The sequence below is a fragment of the Ylistrum balloti genome, unplaced genomic scaffold (genome assembly GCF_031769215.1).
Source record: "Ylistrum balloti isolate Yb309-2 unplaced genomic scaffold, AGI_CSIRO_Ybal_v1 Utg371758, whole genome shotgun sequence".
In the NCBI taxonomy this organism is placed as follows: Eukaryota; Metazoa; Mollusca; class Bivalvia; order Pectinida; family Pectinidae; genus Ylistrum; species Ylistrum balloti.
Genome location: NW_026782880.1, coordinates 42392 through 67482, shown reverse-complemented (window position 1 = coordinate 67482; position 25091 = coordinate 42392). Strand labels below are relative to the sequence as shown.

The following is a 25091-nucleotide window of genomic DNA, read 5'->3' as shown; positions in this document are numbered from 1 at the left end:
GTTTTTAATAAGGCCAATTGGGACCAATTCAAAATTTTAGCAGAAACAATCCAACATGAGGAAATTTTCGATCAAGATGTTGACGTCTTTAATGCAAATTTAACTAGGGTTATTTTAGATATAGCGTCAACATCTATCCCTAAAACCTCAGGCAAACCCAAAACGAGGAAAAACAATCCATGGTGGAACGATGAGTGTAGGTTAGCCAAAAAACTCAAAAAGAATAGCGAAAGGAAATGGAGGGCAAATAAAAATAGTGAACTATTAAAAACAGAGTACACAAGATGCAAAACAAACTTCAATAACATCATTCAAAACGCCAAAAACAATCATTGGCAAGAGTTTTGTACATCTTTAAATAACAAAACTAATTTGAAAAACGTTTGGTCAAAGGTCAAAGCTATACAGGGAATAAGTAGATCAGAAATCCCTATACTAGGTAAGAACAACATTACCGATAAGGAAAAGGCAGATACTCTAGCTAAACAATATCAAAAGGCTAGTAGTAATGATAATTTGACCCCTGAATTCAAACTAAATAAAGTTCACAATCAAGTCACCATTGATAATGAAATCAAAGACCCAGGCCCTAACACCGGTGATCTCAACTGCCCATTCACAATCACAGAATACAAACAAGCACTACAGAACAAGAGAAACACGTCCCCGGGCGATGATAATATTTCATACAACATACTCAAACACTGTCCGGACAACATCACAGACATCATACTCCTTTTTTACAACCACATATGGGACACAGGTATAATACCTGAATCTTGGAAAAATGCCATTGTTATACCTATACTAAAACCAGGTAAAAATCCACAAGAACCTGCATCATATAGGCCCATAGCTCTAACCTCACACCTGTGTAAGGTCATGGAAACTATGGTAAACAATAGGCTAGTACACTCATTAGAAAGATCAGGTATCATAAACGAGGAACAGAGCGGATTCCGTAAGGGTAGATCGACATTAGACCCACTACTACGACTCACTTCAGAGATAAAAAAAGGTTTTAACCTCAAACAAAACACTCTAGCTGTCTTCTTAGATCTGGAAAAAGCTTATGATCTCATTTGGCATGACGGACTTCTGGTCTCACTAAAAAAATTCGGCATAACTGGTAACATCTTCAAATTCGTCAACAGTTTCCTTAAAAACCGTAAAATTCAAGTTAGGATCCATAACACTCTTTCGGATCAACTTGAACTAGACAACGGTGTAGCACAAGGCAGCGTTATTTCTCCAACACTCTTTAATATTTACATCAACACACTGTCAGATACGCTAAACAACAACACCAAGTTAGCGCAATTTGCAGATGATGGGTGTATCTGGAGTACAGGAAAAAACATTAGATATCTAACCAAACATATCCAAAAAAATCTTACAGCAATTAATGAGTGGGCCAATAAGTGGGGTTTTAAACCATCTAAACAAAAAACTGTAGCAATGTATTTCTCTAGAAGTAGAACACTACCAGAACTATACCTAGGCCAGACCAAATTAAAATTTGAAAAACAAGTTAGGTATTTAGGCATGATAATCGATCACAAACTCACATGGAGTAAACATATTCAATATGTAAAGGAATCATGCCAAAAGGCAATTAACACCATGAGGTATATTTCTGGTTGTAAATTTGGCGCCAATAAAACAACTCAATTAATGTTATATAAGGCCTTAGTTAGATCAAGGTTAGATTACGGGTGCCAGGTATATAATATAGCTAGTGACACAGTATTAAAACATCTAGATGTAATACAACACACAGCCTTAAGGGTAGCGCTAAGGGCCATCAAAAACACCAACAGCAATAGTTTACTAGCAGAGGCCGGCGAAACAACATTAACACTTAGGCGAGAAAACCTTACTCTAAAATACTGGGCTAGAACCCAAAATCATGGGGATAGGTTCTTACTAAACAAAGCAATACAAAATAGTGAAATACCTGTTACCAACATCAGGGCTCCCTATCCTTCAGAAATACTTAGATTAAAACAGAAATATGGTTTAGAAGGTGTCAAGATCTCCCGCAAACAAGATTTCCAAGTCCCGTGGTTAAAAACATCACCAAACGTATCGCTATTACTGCATAAGACGTTAGATAAACACCACGACCCGATAGGCGCAAAACACCTAGCATTAGAGTTGATAGATAAGAAATATTACAACTTCGTTAAATTTTATACCGATGGCTCTAAAAATCCAACCAATGATAGAGTAGGGATAGGTATATATAACGATACATATAACATCAGAAAATCTCTCCGACTAAGTGACAGAGCCTCGGTCTACACAGCTGAACTCATGGCTATTCAAATAGCATTACTAGGTATTAAGAAAAACCACACCAAATTTGAACGAGTAGTCATTCTTTCGGACTCCCTCAGCTCCTTACAATCCTTGACAACTGGAAATAGCAGTAGACCTAAACTGCTTAATGCAATTCATTATATGATCACCGAGATCGATCAATTAGGAATAGATCTAAAATTCGAATGGATTCCATCTCATGTCGACATTTTAGGTAACGAGATAGCAGATCAACTCGCTAGAGCAGCCTTAGGGTCACGTGATGTTCATCTAAATATAGACTTGAGTGTATCAGAGGTCGTCAGTATAATCAATGACAAAACTCAATTGATAAGGCAGGAAAATTGGTCGAAATTAACTAATAACTGGCTCTATTCCATCGAGAGCAATGTTAAGATCCAACCTCAGTTATATAGTTATAATAAAGTAGAGGATACTGTTATCACTAGACTTCGATTAGGCTACACCAAACTCGGTCATAACATCAACCGTATTAAAAAGGAAGTCAGTCCATATTGTCCAAACTGTGGTGAACCGGAAACCATAGAACACATTCTGTTCGAATGCACCACCCATGACAACTTTAGATCAGTTTTCCAAAACCAAATTGAGCATATAGACAATATGAAATTCGATTCCAAAACGGTACTCAACCCTCCAAAACAACATAGAAAATATGTATTCGACCAATTAACCTCCTATCTAACGGATATTGATTATATTGATAAAATCTAGGAAAGCGATATAATTATATATATATATATATATATATAAAAAAAAAAAAAAAAAAAAAAATCAAAAAACACACACACACACACGCAATATACGCAATTATGAGTCCACGTCCAGTATAGAATAAAAACACAAATAGGTACTACTTGTAGATCGTACAACCACTGCTTACTATAACTGGATAAACAGTGGACGTATTCGAATCTACATGTCCCCAATGGGTGGTCAGTAACCTATGGTAGGTAGGGAAACCAGGATACACAGCCCTCTGTAATTGACTTTACAGGGAGGTGTATTCAACACTGGACACAGGACTATAATTTCACCACCTCACACATACCAACAATACCCTTTAATACATGCCAATAACACACACCACATCCCTTAGCAGGGGACATTGTAAAAAAAAAAAAACATTAAGATTCCCCCCCCCCCCCCCCCCCCCCATTTTTTTTTTTTTTTAAACCATACCCACAACACCACATACACACACAAAAACATCTCCTACATAAATACAACATACACTGGGCCGAAACCCAAAACAACCATTACAAAATCTCTTCCACCCTACCTTCCACCTTCTAATATACAAATCCCTGCTCTAGTAGGGTAGACATGTAGACGATTATACACAGTAATCTACAGTCTCCCGAACGACATCGATTGTATAATAATTCACATTTATTCTCACTAATCCCAAAAATCTACGCTAACCCAATTCCAGCACATTCTTTACATCACCCCATCACATCCACTCTCATAACTGAACTTAATAACACAGTTCCCCACTTTTAAAATCCACTCTAGACCAGCATGACTAACCTTGTCAAATGGTGGCTAGTAATCCCATCTACAAATAACAAACCTACACCAGCTAACAAGCTAAACCTATTTTCCAATTTCCGACTTTCCCATACACTCTCTCCCGCTATCTTCTAAAACTTCTTGTCCTTCGGAAGGGACGTTAAACGGGGGTCCGGTGTACAGTGAGTCACGCCGTGCACGTTAAAGAACCTCTGCTGGTTTTCGAAAAAGAGAAGGCTAACTGCTAGCCGCCACAGAGCATAGGTTTATATTAGGGAAATATAAAGTGAGACTAGAGTAGGACTAGGCGTTTCTGTGACAGTCCAAAATTTCCCCAGTTTTTTTGTTTTTTTTTTTTTTTTTTTTTTTTTTTTCTTTAGACGTTAGGGTATAGATATAGTCAGATCTGTCCTCCCCATATTAGACCTGTTTGGTGATTACTAAAAAGCGAAATTGCACACCCTAAAGCCTCGGCCCTACCAGCCCCCTCCCCCTTAGTGTCCTAGGCTCGGTTATAACCGGAACAAGGACGTTAAGCTAAAAAAAAAAAAAAAAAAAAAAAAAAAAAAAAAAAAAAAAAAAAAAAAAAGGGGCATACAGCTTACCTAGCACTGACTAGCGCAGTTCTCGAACAATCACATCCAGACGAATCCGAAGATGGCAGAGAAGACTCCAGTGAAGAAAGCAGTGAAGAAGCCAAAGACCCCGGCAGCTCATCCAAAGTACAGCGACATGGTGGCCACTGCAGTGGGAAGTCTGAAGGAACGTGGAGGCTCGTCCCGTCAGGCAATACTGAAATACATCATGGCTAACTTCAAAGTGGGATCCGACGCTAAGGCTATCAACGCACACCTGAAGATCGCCCTCCGGAACGGCGTGAAGAAAGGAGCCCTGAAACAGTCGAAAGGAACCGGAGCTGCTGGATCATTCAAGCTCGGAGAGAAACCTAAACCCGCCAAAAAACCAGCCGCTAAGAAAGTGGTTAAGCCGAAAGCAGCAAAACCTAAGAAACCGGCGGCGAAGAAAGCGACTACGTCGGCGACGGCTAAGAAACCAAAGGCAAAGACACCCAAGAAAGCAGCTACCAAGAAAACCACGGAGAAGAAACCATCCAAGAAAACTACCAAGCCCAAGACCCCTAAGAAAAAGGCTATCAAGTCTCCGAAGAAAGCTAAGACAGACAAGCCTAAGAAAGCCAAGGCTGCAAAAAAATAAGATGTATATCTTACACCGTCCGAACGACACGTAAACAGTCCTTTTTAGGACTACCCACATGTCACGAAAATCATCCAATTACGCCTCGAAAAATACGCAAAACGCACTAATCCTAACTTCTTATAATTGACCAACGAACAAACCAACAACACCCTTCCCCACCCCCACCCTCCAAATACACCCACCTACCCGAAAGTAAAGGAAAATCCACCTTCCCACCCAACCCCACAGGACTACTTCACATCACACACTTTTTTGTTATAAACAATTGATACCTGCTACAACTTCTAAGTCGCCGCCCCGTCCCCCGTCTCCCACCCGACAAGTACACACTCACGCCCGGCCCCGCCCATTTATGATTAGGTGAATGAATTTCAATAATATACACGTTAAACCAACAGTTAATACACCTATAAGCTGACACGGTATCGGTTTATTTCTTAATACTACGCATGTACAATCTGAATTCAAATACACAAATGTAGTGTACCGACTAACGCTAAAAATTGCCACTTTCAACCAACAATCATTTCATATATGAAATAATAGTAATGTTTATGTGGAAACTAGTGAAAACACTTCAAAATCATACTCTGAAATCGAGACAATTTCCGCTATACATTTTTTTTTCAAAATAGTTGAAACAGGTGGTATTATTCCAATTTCCACATATTTCAGTTTACCCAGTTGCAGGAGTCGTTTTCACTGTCCGTGCACGTGGGTACGTTGTCGTGTATACCTGTGTACGTATGTGTATAGTGCACGATCAAAGGTAAGTATCGTCGTCGTCTATACGATAGAGAATTATCCTGAATATAAAGTTGTTCTGACTCAAATTTCTAAAGTATAAATTTAACCCAGAATGTATAAAATGGATGTGTGAGCCAAACACATTTATTGCGAAAGGCTGAGTCCGGGGGCTCCAACCACGGCAGTTTTATTTTTTAAAAATATGAAATCCGATTCTCCTATTTGTGTGGTTTTGTTTTGTTTTGTGTGTGAGTGTGTGCATGTGTTTTTTTTTTCCTTTTTTCCCCTCTCACCTGTGACTGTTACTAGCGCGCGCACACCCACACCCACAAACACACCCCCATACATACACACCATTTCTTTATTTTCGAGTTCGATATCTAGACAACACAGAATTAATACATGTTTGCGTAGAGTCGAGTCAAGTACACATGTGTACACGTATATATATGATCACACATACAATACAGCACAACACACATGTGGATACGATGACGTATGAATTGGGAGGGAAAAAAACCCCCAAAAAACATATTCCATACTTAGAATGTGATATTTGTTAGCAATTAAATGCGATAATCGAATCGAAAATGGTGGAGACTATGGATTGAGATTAAGTATAGCAGGAATTCGATAAATGTGCTTCCATGTCTATGATATTTACCCATTCTAAATCTAAATTATTCACAAATACCATTTATTACCATATATACAATGAACATGTATATATTAAGAAACTAAGTAAATAGTGTGTTTATGAAAATAACGCATATATTACGAATTTAGAACAATTCTATTCAACTAATAGTGAAACCGCACTGACAAAATTATAGGAAAATGTCATGTAGCTCACTCATTACGAAACCGATTTAAATTTTGAAAACACCATTCGTTTGCCTATCTATCCGTTAGCAAATAGGTGTATATATCACTAATTTTCTCCAATAATTTAGAGCTATAAACAACGTTTATTCACACCAAGGAAACACAAATTACTTGTTTTCCACACAGACAGGCTAACGCGCCGTTAGGTGTCCTCGGCGAGGTGCAGCAAAAAGCGCTTAAACGGCTGAGCGAGGACGGGCGGGGCATACAGCTTACCTAGCACTGACTAGCGCAGTTCTCGAACAATCACATCCAGACGAATCCGAAGATGGCAGAGAAGACTCCAGTGAAGAAAGCAGTGAAGAAGCCAAAGACCCCGGCAGCTCATCCAAAAGCAGGAAGGTGCAGCAAAAAGCGCTTAAACGGCTGAGTGTCCTAGGCTCGGTTATAACCGGAACGGACGTTAAGCGGGGGGGCATACAGCTTACCTAGCACTGACTAGCGCAGTTCTCGAACAATCACATCCAGACGAATCCGAAGATGGCAGAGAAGACTCCAGTGAAGAAAGCAGTGAAGAAGCCAAAGACCCCGGCAGCTCATCCAAAGTACAGCGACATGGTGGCCACTGCAGTGGGAAGTCTGAAGGAACGTGGAGGCTCGTCCCGTCAGGCAATACTGAAATACATCATGGCTAACTTCAAAGTGGGATCCGACGCTAAGGCTATCAACGCACACCTGAAGATCGCCCTCCGGAACGGCGTGAAGAAAGGAGCCCTGAAACAGTCGAAAGGAACCGGAGCTGCTGGATCATTCAAGCTCGGAGAGAAACCTAAACCCGCCAAAAAACCAGCCGCTAAGAAAGTGGTTAAGCCGAAAGCAGCAAAACCTAAGAAACCGGCGGCGAAGAAAGCGACTACGTCGGCGACGGCTAAGAAACCAAAGGCAAAGACACCCAAGAAAGCAGCTACCAAGAAAACCACGGAGAAGAAACCATCCAAGAAAACTACCAAGCCCAAGACCCCTAAGAAAAAGGCTATCAAGTCTCCGAAGAAAGCTAAGACAGACAAGCCTAAGAAAGCCAAGGCTGCAAAAAAATAAGATGTATATCTTACACCGTCCGAACGACACGTAAACAGTCCTTTTTAGGACTACCCACATGTCACGAAAATCATCCAATTACGCCTCGAAAAATACGCAAAACGCACTAATCCTAACTTCTTATAATTGACCAACGAACAAACCAACAACACCCTTCCCCACCCCCACCCTCCAAATACACCCACCTACCCGAAAGTAAAGGAAAATCCACCTTCCCACCCAACCCCACAGGACTACTTCACATCACACACTTTTTTGTTATAAACAATTGATACCTGCTACAACTTCTAAGTCGCCGCCCCGTCCCCCGTCTCCCACCCGACAAGTACACACTCACGCCCGGCCCCGCCCATTTATGATTAGGTGAATGAATTTCAATAATATACACGTTAAACCAACAGTTAATACACCTATAAGCTGACACGGTATCGGTTTATTTCTTAATACTACGCATGTACAATCTGAATTCAAATACACAAATGTAGTGTACCGACTAACGCTAAAAATTGCCACTTTCAACCAACAATCATTTCATATATGAAATAATAGTAATGTTTATGTGGAAACTAGTGAAAACACTTCAAAATCATACTCTGAAATCGAGACAATTTCCGCTATACATTTTTTTTCAAAATAGTTGAAACAGGTGGTATTATTCCAATTTCCACATATTTCAGTTTACCCAGTTGCAGGAGTCGTTTTCACTGTCCGTGCACGTGGGTACGTTGTCGTGTATACCTGTGTACGTATGTGTATAGTGCACGATCAAAGGTAAGTATCGTCGTCGTCTATACGATAGAGAATTATCCTGAATATAAAGTTGTTCTGACTCAAATTTCTAAAGTATAAATTTAACCCAGAATGTATAAAATGGATGTGTGAGCCAAACACATTTATTGCGAAAGGCTGAGTCCGGGGGCTCCAACCACGGCAGTTTTATTTTTTAAAAATATGAAATCCGATTCTCCTATTTGTGTGGTTTTGTTTTGTTTTGTGTGTGAGTGTGTGCATGTGTTTTTTTTTTCCTTTTTTCCCCTCTCACCTGTGACTGTTACTAGCGCGCGCACACCCACACCCACAAACACACCCCCATACATACACACCATTTCTTTATTTTCGAGTTCGATATCTAGACAACACAGAATTAATACATGTTTGCGTAGAGTCGAGTCAAGTACACATGTGTACACGTATATATATGATCACACATACAATACAGCACAACACACATGTGGATACGATGACGTATGAATTGGGAGGGAAAAAAACCCCCAAAAAACATATTCCATACTTAGAATGTGATATTTGTTAGCAATTAAATGCGATAATCGAATCGAAAATGGTGGAGACTATGGATTGAGATTAAGTATAGCAGGAATTCGATAAATGTGCTTCCATGTCTATGATATTTACCCATTCTAAATCTAAATTATTCACAAATACCATTTATTACCATATATACAATGAACATGTATATATTAAGAAACTAAGTAAATAGTGTGTTTATGAAAATAACGCATATATTACGAATTTAGAACAATTCTATTCAACTAATAGTGAAACCGCACTGACAAAATTATAGGAAAATGTCATGTAGCTCACTCATTACGAAACCGATTTAAATTTTGAAAACACCATTCGTTTGCCTATCTATCCGTTAGCAAATAGGTGTATATATCACTAATTTTCTCCAATAATTTAGAGCTATAAACAACGTTTATTCACACCAAGGAAACACAAATTACTTGTTTTCCACACAGACAGGCTAACGCGCCGTTAGGTGTCCTCGGCGAGGTGCAGCAAAAAGCGCTTAAACGGCTGAGCGAGGACGGGCGGGGCATACAGCTTACCTAGCACTGACTAGCGCAGTTCTCGAACAATCACATCCAGACGAATCCGAAGATGGCAGAGAAGACTCCAGTGAAGAAAGCAGTGAAGAAGCCAAAGACCCCGGCAGCTCATCCAAAGTACAGCGACATGGTGGCCACTGCAGTGGGAAGTCTGAAGGAACGTGGAGGCTCGTCCCGTCAGGCAATACTGAAATACATCATGGCTAACTTCAAAGTGGGATCCGACGCTAAGGCTATCAACGCACACCTGAAGATCGCCCTCCGGAACGGCGTGAAGAAAGGAGCCCTGAAACAGTCGAAAGGAACCGGAGCTGCTGGATCATTCAAGCTCGGAGAGAAACCTAAACCCGCCAAAAAACCAGCCGCTAAGAAAGTGGTTAAGCCGAAAGCAGCAAAACCTAAGAAACCGGCGGCGAAGAAAGCGACTACGTCGGCGACGGCTAAGAAACCAAAGGCAAAGACACCCAAGAAAGCAGCTACCAAGAAAACCACGGAGAAGAAACCATCCAAGAAAACTACCAAGCCCAAGACCCCTAAGAAAAAGGCTATCAAGTCTCCGAAGAAAGCTAAGACAGACAAGCCTAAGAAAGCCAAGGCTGCAAAAAAATAAGATGTATATCTTACACCGTCCGAACGACACGTAAACAGTCCTTTTTAGGACTACCCACATGTCACGAAAATCATCCAATTACGCCTCGAAAAATACGCAAAAAGCACTAATCGTAACTTCTTATAATTGACCAACGAACAAACCAACAACACCCTTCCCCACCCCCACCCTCCAAATACACCCACCTACCCGAAAGTAAAGGAAAATCCACCTTCCCACCCAACCCCACAGGACTACTTCACATCACACACTTTTTTGTTATAAACAATTGATACCTGCTACAACTTCTAAGTCGCCGCCCCGTCCCCCGTCTCCCACCCGACAAGTACACACTCACGCCCGGCCCCGCCCATTTATGATTAGGTGAATGAATTTCAATAATATACACGTTAAACCAACAGTTAATACACCTATAAGCTGACACGGTATCGGTTTATTTCTTAATACTACGCATGTACAATCTGAATTCAAATACACAAATGTAGTGTACCGACTAACGCTAAAAATTGCCACTTTCAACCAACAATCATTTCATATATGAAATAATAGTAATGTTTATGTGGAAACTAGTGAAAACACTTCAAAATCATACTCTGAAATCGAGACAATTTCCGCTATACATTTTTTTTTCAAAATAGTTGAAACAGGTGGTATTATTCCAATCCACATATTTCAGTTTACCCAGTTGCAGGAGTCGTTTTCACTGTCCGTGCACGTGGGTACGTTGTCGTGTATACCTGTGTACGTATGTGTATAGTGCACGATCAAAGGTAAGTATCGTCGTCGTCTATACGATAGAGAATTATCCTGAATATAAAGTTGTTCTGACTCAAATTTCTAAAGTATAAATTTAACCCAGAATGTATAAAATGGATGTGTGAGCCAAACACATTTATTGCGAAAGGCTGAGTCCGGGGGCTCCAACCACGGCAGTTTTATTTTTTAAAAATATGAAATCCGATTCTCCTATTTGTGTGGTTTTGTTTTGTTTTGTGTGTGAGTGTGTGCATGTGTTTTTTTTTTCCTTTTTTCCCCTCTCACCTGTGACTGTTACTAGCGCGCGCACACCCACACCCACAAACACACCCCCATACATACACACCATTTCTTTATTTTCGAGTTCGATATCTAGACAACACAGAATTAATACATGTTTGCGTAGAGTCGAGTCAAGTACACATGTGTACACGTATATATATGATCACACATACAATACAGCACAACACACATGTGGATACGATGACGTATGAATTGGGAGGGAAAAAAACCCCCAAAAAACATATTCCATACTTAGAATGTGATATTTGTTAGCAATTAAATGCGATAATCGAATCGAAAATGGTGGAGACTATGGATTGAGATTAAGTATAGCAGGAATTCGATAAATGTGCTTCCATGTCTATGATATTTACCCATTCTAAATCTAAATTATTCACAAATACCATTTATTACCATATATACAATGAACATGTATATATTAAGAAACTAAGTAAATAGTGTGTTTATGAAAATAACGCATATATTACGAATTTAGAACAATTCTATTCAACTAATAGTGAAACCGCACTGACAAAATTATAGGAAAATGTCATGTAGCTCACTCATTACGAAACCGATTTAAATTTTGAAAACACCATTCGTTTGCCTATCTATCCGTTAGCAAATAGGTGTATATATCACTAATTTTCTCCAATAATTTAGAGCTATAAACAACGTTTATTCACACCAAGGAAACACAAATTACTTGTTTTCCACACAGACAGGCTAACGCGCCGTTAGGTGTCCTCGGCGAGGTGCAGCAAAAAGCGCTTAAACGGCTGAGCGAGGACGGGCGGGGCATACAGCTTACCTAGCACTGACTAGCGCAGTTCTCGAACAATCACATCCAGACGAATCCGAAGATGGCAGAGAAGACTCCAGTGAAGAAAGCAGTGAAGAAGCCAAAGACCCCGGCAGCTCATCCAAAGTACAGCGACATGGTGGCCACTGCAGTGGGAAGTCTGAAGGAACGTGGAGGCTCGTCCCGTCAGGCAATACTGAAATACATCATGGCTAACTTCAAAGTGGGATCCGACGCTAAGGCTATCAACGCACACCTGAAGATCGCCCTCCGGAACGGCGTGAAGAAAGGAGCCCTGAAACAGTCGAAAGGAACCGGAGCTGCTGGATCATTCAAGCTCGGAGAGAAACCTAAACCCGCCAAAAAACCAGCCGCTAAGAAAGTGGTTAAGCCGAAAGCAGCAAAACCTAAGAAACCGGCGGCGAAGAAAGCGACTACGTCGGCGACGGCTAAGAAACCAAAGGCAAAGACACCCAAGAAAGCAGCTACCAAGAAAACCACGGAGAAGAAACCATCCAAGAAAACTACCAAGCCCAAGACCCCTAAGAAAAAGGCTATCAAGTCTCCGAAGAAAGCTAAGACAGACAAGCCTAAGAAAGCCAAGGCTGCAAAAAAATAAGATGTATATCTTACACCGTCCGAACGACACGTAAACAGTCCTTTTTAGGACTACCCACATGTCACGAAAATCATCCAATTACGCCTCGAAAAATACGCAAATCGCACTAATCCTAACTTCTTATAATTGACCAACGAACAAACCAACAACACCCTTCCCCACCCCCACCCTCCAAATACACCCACCTACCCGAAAGTAAAGGAAAATCCACCTTCCCACCCAACCCCACAGGACTACTTCACATCACACACTTTTTTGTTATAAACAATTGATACCTGCTACAACTTCTAAGTCGCCGCCCCGTCCCCCGTCTCCCACCCGACAAGTACACACTCACGCCCGGCCCCGCCCATTTATGATTAGGTGAATGAATTTCAATAATATACACGTTAAACCAACAGTTAATACACCTATAAGCTGACACGGTATCGGTTTATTTCTTAATACTACGCATGTACAATCTGAATTCAAATACACAAATGTAGTGTACCGACTAACGCTAAAAATTGCCACTTTCAACCAACAATCATTTCATATATGAAATAATAGTAATGTTTATGTGGAAACTAGTGAAAACACTTCAAAATCATACTCTGAAATCGAGACAATTTCCGCTATACATTTTTTTTTCAAAATAGTTGAAACAGGTGGTATTATTCCAATTTCCACATATTTCAGTTTACCCAGTTGCAGGAGTCGTTTTCACTGTCCGTGCACGTGGGTACGTTGTCGTGTATACCTGTGTACGTATGTGTATAGTGCACGATCAAAGGTAAGTATCGTCGTCGTCTATACGATAGAGAATTATCCTGAATATAAAGTTGTTCTGACTCAAATTTCTAAAGTATAAATTTAACCCAGAATGTATAAAATGGATGTGTGAGCCAAACACATTTATTGCGAAAGGCTGAGTCCGGGGGCTCCAACCACGGCAGTTTTATTTTTTAAAAATATGAAATCCGATTCTCCTATTTGTGTGGTTTTGTTTTGTTTTGTGTGTGAGTGTGTGCATGTGTTTTTTTTTTCCTTTTTTCCCCTCTCACCTGTGACTGTTACTAGCGCGCGCACACCCACACCCACAAACACACCCCCATACATACACACCATTTCTTTATTTTCGAGTTCGATATCTAGACAACACAGAATTAATACATGTTTGCGTAGAGTCGAGTCAAGTACACATGTGTACACGTATATATATGATCACACATACAATACAGCACAACACACATGTGGATACGATGACGTATGAATTGGGAGGGAAAAAAACCCCCAAAAAACATATTCCATACTTAGAATGTGATATTTGTTAGCAATTAAATGCGATAATCGAATCGAAAATGGTGGAGACTATGGATTGAGATTAAGTATAGCAGGAATTCGATAAATGTGCTTCCATGTCTATGATATTTACCCATTCTAAATCTAAATTATTCACAAATACCATTTATTACCATATATACAATGAACATGTATATATTAAGAAACTAAGTAAATAGTGTGTTTATGAAAATAACGCATATATTACGAATTTAGAACAATTCTATTCAACTAATAGTGAAACCGCACTGACAAAATTATAGGAAAATGTCATGTAGCTCACTCATTACGAAACCGATTTAAATTTTGAAAACACCATTCGTTTGCCTATCTATCCGTTAGCAAATAGGTGTATATATCACTAATTTTCTCCAATAATTTAGAGCTATAAACAACGTTTATTCACACCAAGGAAACACAAATTACTTGTTTTCCACACAGACAGGCTAACGCGCCGTTAGGTGTCCTCGGCGAGGTGCAGCAAAAAGCGCTTAAACGGCTGAGCGAGGACGGGCGGGGCATACAGCTTACCTAGCACTGACTAGCGCAGTTCTCGAACAATCACATCCAGACGAATCCGAAGATGGCAGAGAAGACTCCAGTGAAGAAAGCAGTGAAGAAGCCAAAGACCCCGGCAGCTCATCCAAAGTACAGCGACATGGTGGCCACTGCAGTGGGAAGTCTGAAGGAACGTGGAGGCTCGTCCCGTCAGGCAATACTGAAATACATCATGGCTAACTTCAAAGTGGGATCCGACGCTAAGGCTATCAACGCACACCTGAAGATCGCCCTCCGGAACGGCGTGAAGAAAGGAGCCCTGAAACAGTCGAAAGGAACCGGAGCTGCTGGATCATTCAAGCTCGGAGAGAAACCTAAACCCGCCAAAAAACCAGCCGCTAAGAAAGTGGTTAAGCCGAAAGCAGCAAAACCTAAGAAACCGGCGGCGAAGAAAGCGACTACGTCGGCGACGGCTAAGAAACCAAAGGCAAAGACACCCAAGAAAGCAGCTACCAAGAAAACCACGGAGAAGAAACCATCCAAGAAAACTACCAAGCCCAAGACCCCTAAGAAAAAGGCTATCAAGTCTCCGAAGAAAGCTAAGACAGACAAGCCTAAGAAAGCCAAGGCTGCAAAAAAATAAGATGTATATCTTACACCGTCCGAACGACACGTAAACAGTCCTTTTTAGGACTACCCACATGTCACGAAAATCATCCAATTACGCCTCGAAAAATACGCAAAACGCACTAATCCTAACTTCTTATAATTGACCAACGAACAAACCAACAACACCCTTCCCCACCCCCACCCTCCAAATACACCCACCTACCCGAAAGTAAAGGAAAATCCACCTTCCCACCCAACCCCACAGGACTACTTCACATCACACACTTTTTTGTTATAAACAATTGATACCTGCTACAACTTCTAAGTCGCCGCCCCGTCCCCCGTCTCCCACCCGACAAGTACACACTCACGCCCGGCCCCGCCCATTTATGATTAGGTGAATGAATTTCAATAATATACACGTTAAACCAACAGTTAATACACCTATAAGCTGACACGGTATCGGTTTATTTCTTAATACTACGCATGTACAATCTGAATTCAAATACACAAATGTAGTGTACCGACTAACGCTAAAAATTGCCACTTTCAACCAACAATCATTTCATATATGAAATAATAGTAATGTTTATGTGGAAACTAGTGAAAACACTTCAAAATCATACTCTGAAATCGAGACAATTTCCGCTATACATTTTTTTTTCAAAATAGTTGAAACAGGTGGTATTATTCCAATTTCCACATATTTCAGTTTACCCAGTTGCAGGAGTCGTTTTCACTGTCCGTGCACGTGGGTACGTTGTCGTGTATACCTGTGTACGTATGTGTATAGTGCACGATCAAAGGTAAGTATCGTCGTCGTCTATACGATAGAGAATTATCCTGAATATAAAGTTGTTCTGACTCAAATTTCTAAAGTATAAATTTAACCCAGAATGTATAAAATGGATGTGTGAGCCAAACACATTTATTGCGAAAGGCTGAGTCCGGGGGCTCCAACCACGGCAGTTTTATTTTTTAAAAATATGAAATCCGATTCTCCTATTTGTGTGGTTTTGTTTTGTTTTGTGTGTGAGTGTGTGCATGTGTTTTTTTTTTCCTTTTTTCCCCTCTCACCTGTGACTGTTACTAGCGCGCGCACACCCACACCCACAAACACACCCCCATACATACACACCATTTCTTTATTTTCGAGTTCGATATCTAGACAACACAGAATTAATACATGTTTGCGTAGAGTCGAGTCAAGTACACATGTGTACACGTATATATATGATCACACATACAATACAGCACAACACACATGTGGATACGATGACGTATGAATTGGGAGGGAAAAAAACCCCCAAAAAACATATTCCATACTTAGAATGTGATATTTGTTAGCAATTAAATGCGATAATCGAATCGAAAATGGTGGAGACTATGGATTGAGATTAAGTATAGCAGGAATTCGATAAATGTGCTTCCATGTCTATGATATTTACCCATTCTAAATCTAAATTATTCACAAATACCATTTATTACCATATATACAATGAACATGTATATATTAAGAAACTAAGTAAATAGTGTGTTTATGAAAATAACGCATATATTACGAATTTAGAACAATTCTATTCAACTAATAGTGAAACCGCACTGACAAAATTATAGGAAAATGTCATGTAGCTCACTCATTACGAAACCGATTTAAATTTTGAAAACACCATTCGTTTGCCTATCTATCCGTTAGCAAATAGGTGTATATATCACTAATTTTCTCCAATAATTTAGAGCTATAAACAACGTTTATTCACACCAAGGAAACACAAATTACTTGTTTTCCACACAGACAGGCTAACGCGCCGTTAGGTGTCCTCGGCGAGGTGCAGCAAAAAGCGCTTAAACGGCTGAGCGAGGACGGGCGGGGCATACAGCTTACCTAGCACTGACTAGCGCAGTTCTCGAACAATCACATCCAGACGAATCCGAAGATGGCAGAGAAGACTCCAGTGAAGAAAGCAGTGAAGAAGCCAAAGACCCCGGCAGCTCATCCAAAGTACAGCGACATGGTGGCCACTGCAGTGGGAAGTCTGAAGGAACGTGGAGGCTCGTCCCGTCAGGCAATACTGAAATACATCATGGCTAACTTCAAAGTGGGATCCGACGCTAAGGCTATCAACGCACACCTGAAGATCGCCCTCCGGAACGGCGTGAAGAAAGGAGCCCTGAAACAGTCGAAAGGAACCGGAGCTGCTGGATCATTCAAGCTCGGAGAGAAACCTAAACCCGCCAAAAAACCAGCCGCTAAGAAAGTGGTTAAGCCGAAAGCAGCAAAACCTAAGAAACCGGCGGCGAAGAAAGCGACTACGTCGGCGACGGCTAAGAAACCAAAGGCAAAGACACCCAAGAAAGCAGCTACCAAGAAAACCACGGAGAAGAAACCATCCAAGAAAACTACCAAGCCCAAGACCCCTAAGAAAAAGGCTATCAAGTCTCCGAAGAAAGCTAAGACAGACAAGCCTAAGAAAGCCAAGGCTGCAAAAAAATAAGATGTATATCTTACACCGTCCGAACGACACGTAAACAGTCCTTTTTAGGACTACCCACATGTCACGAAAATCATCCAATTACGCCTCGAAAAATACGCAAAACGCACTAATCCTAACTTCTTATAATTGACCAACGAACAAACCAACAACACCCTTCCCCACCCCCACCCTCCAAATACACCCACCTACCCGAAAGTAAAGGAAAATCCACCTTCCCACCCAACCCCACAGGACTACTTCACATCACACACTTTTTTGTTATAAACAATTGATACCTGCTACAACTTCTAAGTCGCCGCCCCGTCCCCCGTCTCCCACCCGACAAGTACACACTCACGCCCGGCCCCGCCCATTTATGATTAGGTGAATGAATTTCAATAATATACACGTTAAACCAACAGTTAATACACCTATAAGCTGACACGGTATCGGTTTATTTCTTAATACTACGCATGTACAATCTGAATTCAAATACACAAATGTAGTGTACCGACTAACGCTAAAAATTGCCACTTTCAACCAACAATCATTTCATATATGAAATAATAGTAATGTTTATGTGGAAACTAGTGAAAACACTTCAAAATCATACTCTGAAATCGAGACAATTTCCGCTATACATTTTTTTTTCAAAATAGTTGAAACAGGTGGTATTATTCCAATTTCCACATATTTCAGTTTACCCAGTTGCAGGAGTCGTTTTCACTGTCCGTGCACGTGGGTACGTTGTCGTGTATACCTGTGTACGTATGTGTATAGTGCACGATCAAAGGTAAGTATCGTCGTCGTCTATACGATAGAGAATTATCCTGAATATAAAGTTGTTCTGACTCAAATTTCTAAAGTATAAATTTAACCCAGAATGTATAAAATGGATGTGTGAGCCAAACACATTTATTGCGAAAGGCTGAGTCCGGGGGCTCCAACCACGGCAGTTTTATTTTTTAAAAATATGAAATCCGATTCTCCTATTTGTGTGGTTTTGTTTTGTTTTGTGTGTGAGTGTGTGCATGTGTTTTTTTTTTCCTTTTTTCCCCTCTCACCTGTGACTGTTACTAGCGCGCGCACACCCACACCCACAAACACACCCCCATACATACACACCATTTCTTTATTTTCGAGTTCGATATCTAGACAACACAGAATTAATACATGTTTGCGTAGAGTCGAGTCAAGTACACATGTGTACACGTATATATATGATCACACATACAATACAGCACAACACACATGTGGATACGATGACGTATGAATTGGGAGGGAAAAAAACCCCCAAAAAACATATTCCATACTTAGAATGTGATATTTGTTAGCAATTAAATGCGATAATCGAATCGAAAATGGTGGAGACTATGGATTGAGATTAAGTATAGCAGGAATTCGATAAATGTGCTTCCATGTCTATGATATTTACCCATTCTAAATCTAAATTATTCACAAATACCATTTATTACCATATATACAATGAACATGTATATATTAAGAAACTAAGTAAATAGTGTGTTTATGAAAATAACGCATATATTACGAATTTAGAACAATTCTATTCAACTAATAGTGAAACCGCACTGACAAAATTATAGGAAAATGTCATGTAGCTCACTCATTACGAAACCGATTTAAATTTTGAAAACACCATTCGTTTGCCTATCTATCCGTTAGCAAATAGGTGTATATATCACTAATTTTCTCCAATAATTTAGAGCTATAAACAACGTTTATTCACACCAAGGAAACACAAATTACTTGTTTTCCACACAGACAGGCTAACGCGCCGTTAGGTGTCCTCGGCGAGGTGCAGCAAAAAGCGCTTAAACGGCTGAGCGAGGACGGGCGGGGCATACAGCTTACCTAGCACTGACTAGCGCAGTTCTCGAACAATCACATCCAGACGAATCCGAAGATGGCAGAGAAGACTCCAGTGAAGAAAGCAGTGAAGAAGCCAAAGACCCCGGCAGCTCATCCAAAGTACAGCGACATGGTGGCCACTGCAGTGGGAAGTCTGAAGGAACGTGGAGGCTCGTCCCGTCAGGCAATACTGAAATACATCATGGCTAACTTCAAAGTGGGACACACACGCTAAGGCTATCAACGCACACCTGAAGATCGCCCTCCGGAACGGCGTGAAGAAAGGAGCCCTGAAACAGTCGAAAGGAACCGGAGCTGCTGGATCATTCAAGCTCGGAGAGAAACCTAAACCCGCCAAAAAACCAGCCGCTAAGAAAGTGGTTAAGCCGAAAGCAGCAAAACCTAAGAAACCGGCGGCGAAGAAAGCGACACGTCGGCGACGGCTAAGAAACCAAAGGCAAAGACACCCAAGAAAGCAGCTACCAAGAAAACCACGGAGAAGAAACCATCCAAGAAAACTACCAAGCCCAAGACCCCTAAGAAAAAGGCTATCAAGTCTCCGAAGAAAGCTAAGACAGACAAGCCTAAGAAAGCCAAGGCTGCAAAAAAATAAGATGTATATCTTACACCGTCCGAACGACACGTAAACAGTCCTTTTTAGGACTACCCACAAGTCACGAAAATCATCCACTTACGCCTCGAAAAATACGCAAAACGCACTAATCCTAACTTCTTATAATTGACCAACGAACAAACCAACAACACCCTTCCCCACCCCCACCCTCCAAATACACCCACCTACCCGAAAGTAAAGGAAAATCCACCTTCCCACCCAACCCCACAGGACTACTTCACATCACACACTTTTTTGTTATAAACAATTGATACCTGCTACAACTTCTAAGTCGCCGCCCCGTCCCCCGTCTCCCACCCGACAAGTACACACTCACGCCCGGCCCCGCCCATTTATGATTAGGTGAATGAATTTCAATAATATACACGTTAAACCAACAGTTAATACACCTATAAGCTGACACGGTATCGGTTTATTTCTTAATACTACGCATGTACAATCTGAATTCAAATACACAAATGTAGTGTACCGACTAACGCTAAAAATTGCCACTTTCAACCAACAATCATTTCATATATGAAATAATAGTAATGTTTATGTGGAAACTAGTGAAAACACTTCAAAATCATACTCTGAAATCGAGACAATTTCCGCTATACATTTTTTTTTCAAAATAGTTGAAACAGGTGGTATTATTCCAATTTCCACATATTTCAGTTTACCCAGTTGCAGGAGTCGTTTTCACTGTCCGTGCACGTGGGTACGTTGTCGTGTATACCTGTGTACGTATGTGTATAGTGCACGATCAAAGGTAAGTATCGTCGTCGTCTATACGATAGAGAATTATCCTGAATATAAAGTTGTTCTGACTCAAATTTCTAAAGTATAAATTTAACCCAGAATGTATAAAATGGATGTGTGAGCCAAACACATTTATTGCGAAAGGCTGAGTCCGGGGGCTCCAACCACGGCAGTTTTATTTTTTAAAAATATGAAATCCGATTCTCCTATTTGTGTGGTTTTGTTTTGTTTTGTGTGTGAGTGTGTGCATGTGTTTTTTTTTTTTTCCTTTTTTCCCCTCTCACCTGTGACTGTTACTAGCGCGCGCACACCCACACCCACAAACACACCCCCATACATACACACCATTTCTTTATTTTCGAGTTCGATATCTAGACAACACAGAATTAATACATGTTTGCGTAGAGTCGAGTCAAGTACACATGTGTACACGTATATATATGATCACACATACAATACAGCACAACACACATGTGGATACGATGACGTATGAATTGGGAGGGAAAAAAACCCCCAAAAAACATATTCCATACTTAGAATGTGATATTTGTTAGCAATTAAATGCGATAATCGAATCGAAAATGGTGGAGACTATGGATTGAGATTAAGTATAGCAGGAATTCGATAAATGTGCTTCCATGTCTATGATATTTACCCATTCTAAATCTAAATTATTCACAAATACCATTTATTACCATATATACAATGAACATGTATATATTAAGAAACTAAGTAAATAGTGTGTTTATGAAAATAACGCATATATTACGAATTTAGAACAATTCTATTCAACTAATAGTGAAACCGCACTGACAAAATTATAGGAAAATGTCATGTAGCTCACTCATTACGAAACCGATTTAAATTTTGAAAACACCATTCGTTTGCCTATCTATCCGTTAGCAAATAGGTGTATATATCACTAATTTTCTCCAATAATTTAGAGCTATAAACAACGTTTATTCACACCAAGGAAACACAAATTACTTGTTTTCCACACAGACAGGCTAACGCGCCGTTAGGTGTCCTCGGCGAGGTTATAACCGCGAAACGGTGCGGCTGAACAACCATTACGAAAATCTCTTCCACCCTACCTTCCACCTTCTAATATACAAATCCCTGGGCGGGGCATGTACGATACGACATCTATTGTATAATAATTCACATTTATTCTCACTAATCCCAAAAATCTACGCTAACCCAATTCCAGCACATTCTTTACATCACCCCATCACATACTCATAACACTGACCCCTCTAGAGCTGTCGACACCTACCTACAGGCTTAGAGTACCTTTGTTACCTGTCATCAACGATATAGTGTTAGGTTACATCATTCACCAACAGTCTTTTCTATATATATATATTCCATATATTCTTCTGGAATATATTGTGTAATTCCTGTGGACTTTTTTTTTTTCTTTATATATATATTACTTTTTTTGATGTGTTAATTCTATCGGCAGACAGAGGATTAATTAGACAACAGAGTTCCCGAGAAATCCATCAGAAGGATAAGTACTTTTCAAAATTTCTTATTAATCATTTAGTCGCTATCTCGTATTTTAGCGTCGGGAACTGATAATAAATAGTATCCTGGTCTGTATAATTTGTTATTTAGATACCTTGTTTAAGGAGTTTTATAGTGATACTATAGTTATAACTAGATTCAGCTATATATCAAATACAATAGGAAGGTCCAAACAGTATTAGGTAGAGTTATAATTCTGTAGAAAATATTTCATATTTTATATATCTCTGATACATATAACCTTTATTTTATCTATTTTCTTATCGGGCTATTCATTTCGGACCATTTTTAAGACGGCCTTATAAAGTGCCATCCCAACCCCAAAAACAAAAGAAAAACTGTATCTGGTTCCTGTCCATTGTCTTTCCGTGGCCAGATATCACACTTTCACACCTGACTACACAACCTCTGCTATCCAGACCACTCACTTTCACGCTTGACCGCGTTCTTTTCTCAATCAAGGTCTCTGTCGCTCCGTCTCCAGGTAACACACCAGACCTTTTATTCTAGACTAATTAGGATCTCCCCACAGGAATTCCTCTCACCCTTTTCCCTCTGTCAACTAACTACAAACACAACATGGCTGGCCCAACCACAAACAAACCCGCCGTAGTTATACTGACCCCTAGGGATAAAAAACCACTACATGCGGGACGTGTTCGCGGGGACATATCCCAATACACAGGGGTAACCAGTGACGTCAGGGACGTCAAGATGCTACCATCAGGTATCATATTAGTTCTCTGCGCCACAGCGATGTGCATAACAAAGGCGATGAAAATCGCATGTATAGATGGTACACCATGTACAACACGGCTATCTAAACGGCCATATACAAACTCCCCACCTAGACGCAAACAAAAAATGACTCGCACAACAACAAAGGGGGTCATCTATCGGATCCCCCTCAACACGTCATTAACATCATTAAACAAAATAAACAATGTCAAGACAGCCAGTAGGATGCACAACAAAGACAAACAACCTACTACATCCATCCTACTGGAATTTCACTCAAACACTCTACCTAAAGAAATCAAATTTAACAAAATCACATATCCAGTAACAAAATTCAACGTACCACGCAAACAACAAAAACCTACTACAAAGCATACAAAACCAAAATATTCCCAGTGCTCAACAACCCAAATCACCTACAACAAAACTACAACAAATCGACTGTACTCGGCAGTCGTACAAAACAACACTCCGCAAAATAACACAAACAAACACACCAACACTACTACAACCATTAACTCACAAATAACACCTACACAACACGGAGTATTAGTCACCACAGAGCTACTCGGCAATATTGTCCTGTTAGCACGTGATCAAACACTCACAGACAGACAAGCACTACAAAAAGTCAGGGCCCTAATAAACAAACAAAACGGGTTCCCGGCACCTCAAGTCACACCCATAAATAAACTGACACAAACAACACCCACACAAACCTCACCAACACAGCCAAAACCAACACAGTCCACACCAACAACATCACCTACACTTTTCCTAACACAAACAACACCCCAAACCTTAATAACAACCACACAAACCAAAAACACTCCTACACAACAAACAATACACCTTCTGGATAGTTCTGGAGAGTTAGACGACTCGTTTCTGTCCAAACCTCCCACACCTCGCTCTCCTACTGGATTGGGTAGACGTAGGACACAAACAAACAATAAAACAACACCAAAAAACAAACAAACAACACCGACACGCCCTAACACCAGATCACGGGCAAAACACACCGCCAATCAGCCGAGACCTGGAAATAGCAAACGACAGCTTTACTAGAGCCACAAGCAACATAAATTTAATATAAATACCCATTTTCTTTCGCGGGTATATTAAATGACCAGTCAGGCCTTACTGTCATGCATTGGAATGCAGGAGGCCTTAAGCCGAAAATTTCAGAATTAAAATCATTTCTGAACGAAAATGCTCCCGATATTTTATGTATTCAGGAAACAATGCTTAAACCTAAACACAAAAGTTTCAAAATTAATGGTTACAATCCACCATTTAGGTACGATTCGGACCAAGGTTTGGCAATATATATAAAATGCGGAATTGCATACAAAGAGTATGAAATCAAAGACCAAGATATTGTGGCTCTAGGAATAGAACTACACAACAAAACAAACAAAACAGTCATACTCAATATATACCTCTCCCCCAAAAAACCAATTCCATTTAATTCCCTGGTGAATCTGATAGAAAATATCGACACAGATAACATCATTGTAACCGGGGATTTTAATGGACATCATACATTGTGGGGAAGTAACAAAAACAATTCCCGGGGAGAAACAATACACAAATGGGCAGATGAGACTGGTCTAACCATACTAAATGAGGGTAACCCTACTAGAATAGATGTAGCACGGGGTATAGAATCCCATCTAGATATCACCCTAGCATCTCCAAACTTAGCTAGTAAATGTAGCTACTGGAACACCCTCGATAGCACTCTAGGTTCCGACCATTACCCAATTTTGACACAGTTTGATTTTAAACCCCATGTCAATACAATTCAATACCCACCACGATGGGTTTTTAATAAGGCCAATTGGGACCAATTCAAAATTTTAGCAGAAACAATCCAACATGAGGAAATTTTCGATCAAGATGTTGACGTCTTTAATGCAAATTTAACTAGGGTTATTTTAGATATAGCGTCAACATCTATCCCTAAAACCTCAGGCAAACCCAAAACGAGGAAAAACAATCCATGGTGGA

At 40.3% G+C, this 25091-nt stretch overlaps 9 protein-coding genes across 9 annotated transcripts; all 9 read left to right on the top strand.

Moving 5' to 3' along the window:
• The first annotated feature begins 2316 nt into the window (after window positions 1-2316).
• On the top strand, window positions 2317-3057 carry LOC132563534 (uncharacterized). The gene has a single exon (XM_060228277.1). The coding sequence runs from the start codon at window positions 2317-2319 to the stop codon at window positions 3055-3057; it is 741 nt and encodes a 246-aa protein (XP_060084260.1).
• A 1458-nt stretch (window positions 3058-4515) lies between these two features.
• LOC132563533 (histone H1-delta-like) lies at window positions 4516-5073 on the top strand. The gene has a single exon (XM_060228276.1). It carries the CDS (start codon window positions 4516-4518, stop codon window positions 5071-5073), a length of 558 nt encoding a protein of 185 aa, XP_060084259.1.
• Window positions 5074-7188: 2115 nt separating this feature from the next.
• On the top strand, window positions 7189-7746 carry LOC132563532 (histone H1-delta-like). Its single transcript, XM_060228275.1, has one exon. It carries the CDS (start codon window positions 7189-7191, stop codon window positions 7744-7746), a length of 558 nt encoding a protein of 185 aa, XP_060084258.1.
• Window positions 7747-9648: 1902 nt separating this feature from the next.
• LOC132563531 (histone H1-delta-like) lies at window positions 9649-10206 on the top strand. Its single transcript, XM_060228274.1, has one exon. It carries the CDS (start codon window positions 9649-9651, stop codon window positions 10204-10206), a length of 558 nt encoding a protein of 185 aa, XP_060084257.1.
• Window positions 10207-12107: 1901 nt separating this feature from the next.
• LOC132563530 (histone H1-delta-like) lies at window positions 12108-12665 on the top strand. Its single transcript, XM_060228273.1, has one exon. It carries the CDS (start codon window positions 12108-12110, stop codon window positions 12663-12665), a length of 558 nt encoding a protein of 185 aa, XP_060084256.1.
• Window positions 12666-14568: 1903 nt separating this feature from the next.
• On the top strand, window positions 14569-15126 carry LOC132563529 (histone H1-delta-like). Its single transcript, XM_060228272.1, has one exon. The coding sequence runs from the start codon at window positions 14569-14571 to the stop codon at window positions 15124-15126; it is 558 nt and encodes a 185-aa protein (XP_060084255.1).
• Window positions 15127-17029: 1903 nt separating this feature from the next.
• LOC132563527 (histone H1-delta-like) lies at window positions 17030-17587 on the top strand. The gene has a single exon (XM_060228270.1). It carries the CDS (start codon window positions 17030-17032, stop codon window positions 17585-17587), a length of 558 nt encoding a protein of 185 aa, XP_060084253.1.
• Window positions 17588-19490: 1903 nt separating this feature from the next.
• Window positions 19491-20048, top strand: LOC132563526 (histone H1-delta-like). Its single transcript, XM_060228269.1, has 2 exons — window positions 19491-19605; window positions 19843-20048. The coding sequence occupies exons 1-2, from the start codon at window positions 19491-19493 to the stop codon at window positions 20046-20048; spliced, it is 321 nt and encodes a 106-aa protein (XP_060084252.1).
• Window positions 20049-22919: 2871 nt separating this feature from the next.
• Window positions 22920-24146, top strand: LOC132563525 (mucin-2-like). Its single transcript, XM_060228268.1, has one exon. It carries the CDS (start codon window positions 22920-22922, stop codon window positions 24144-24146), a length of 1227 nt encoding a protein of 408 aa, XP_060084251.1.
• The last annotated feature ends 945 nt before the right edge of the window (window positions 24147-25091 follow it).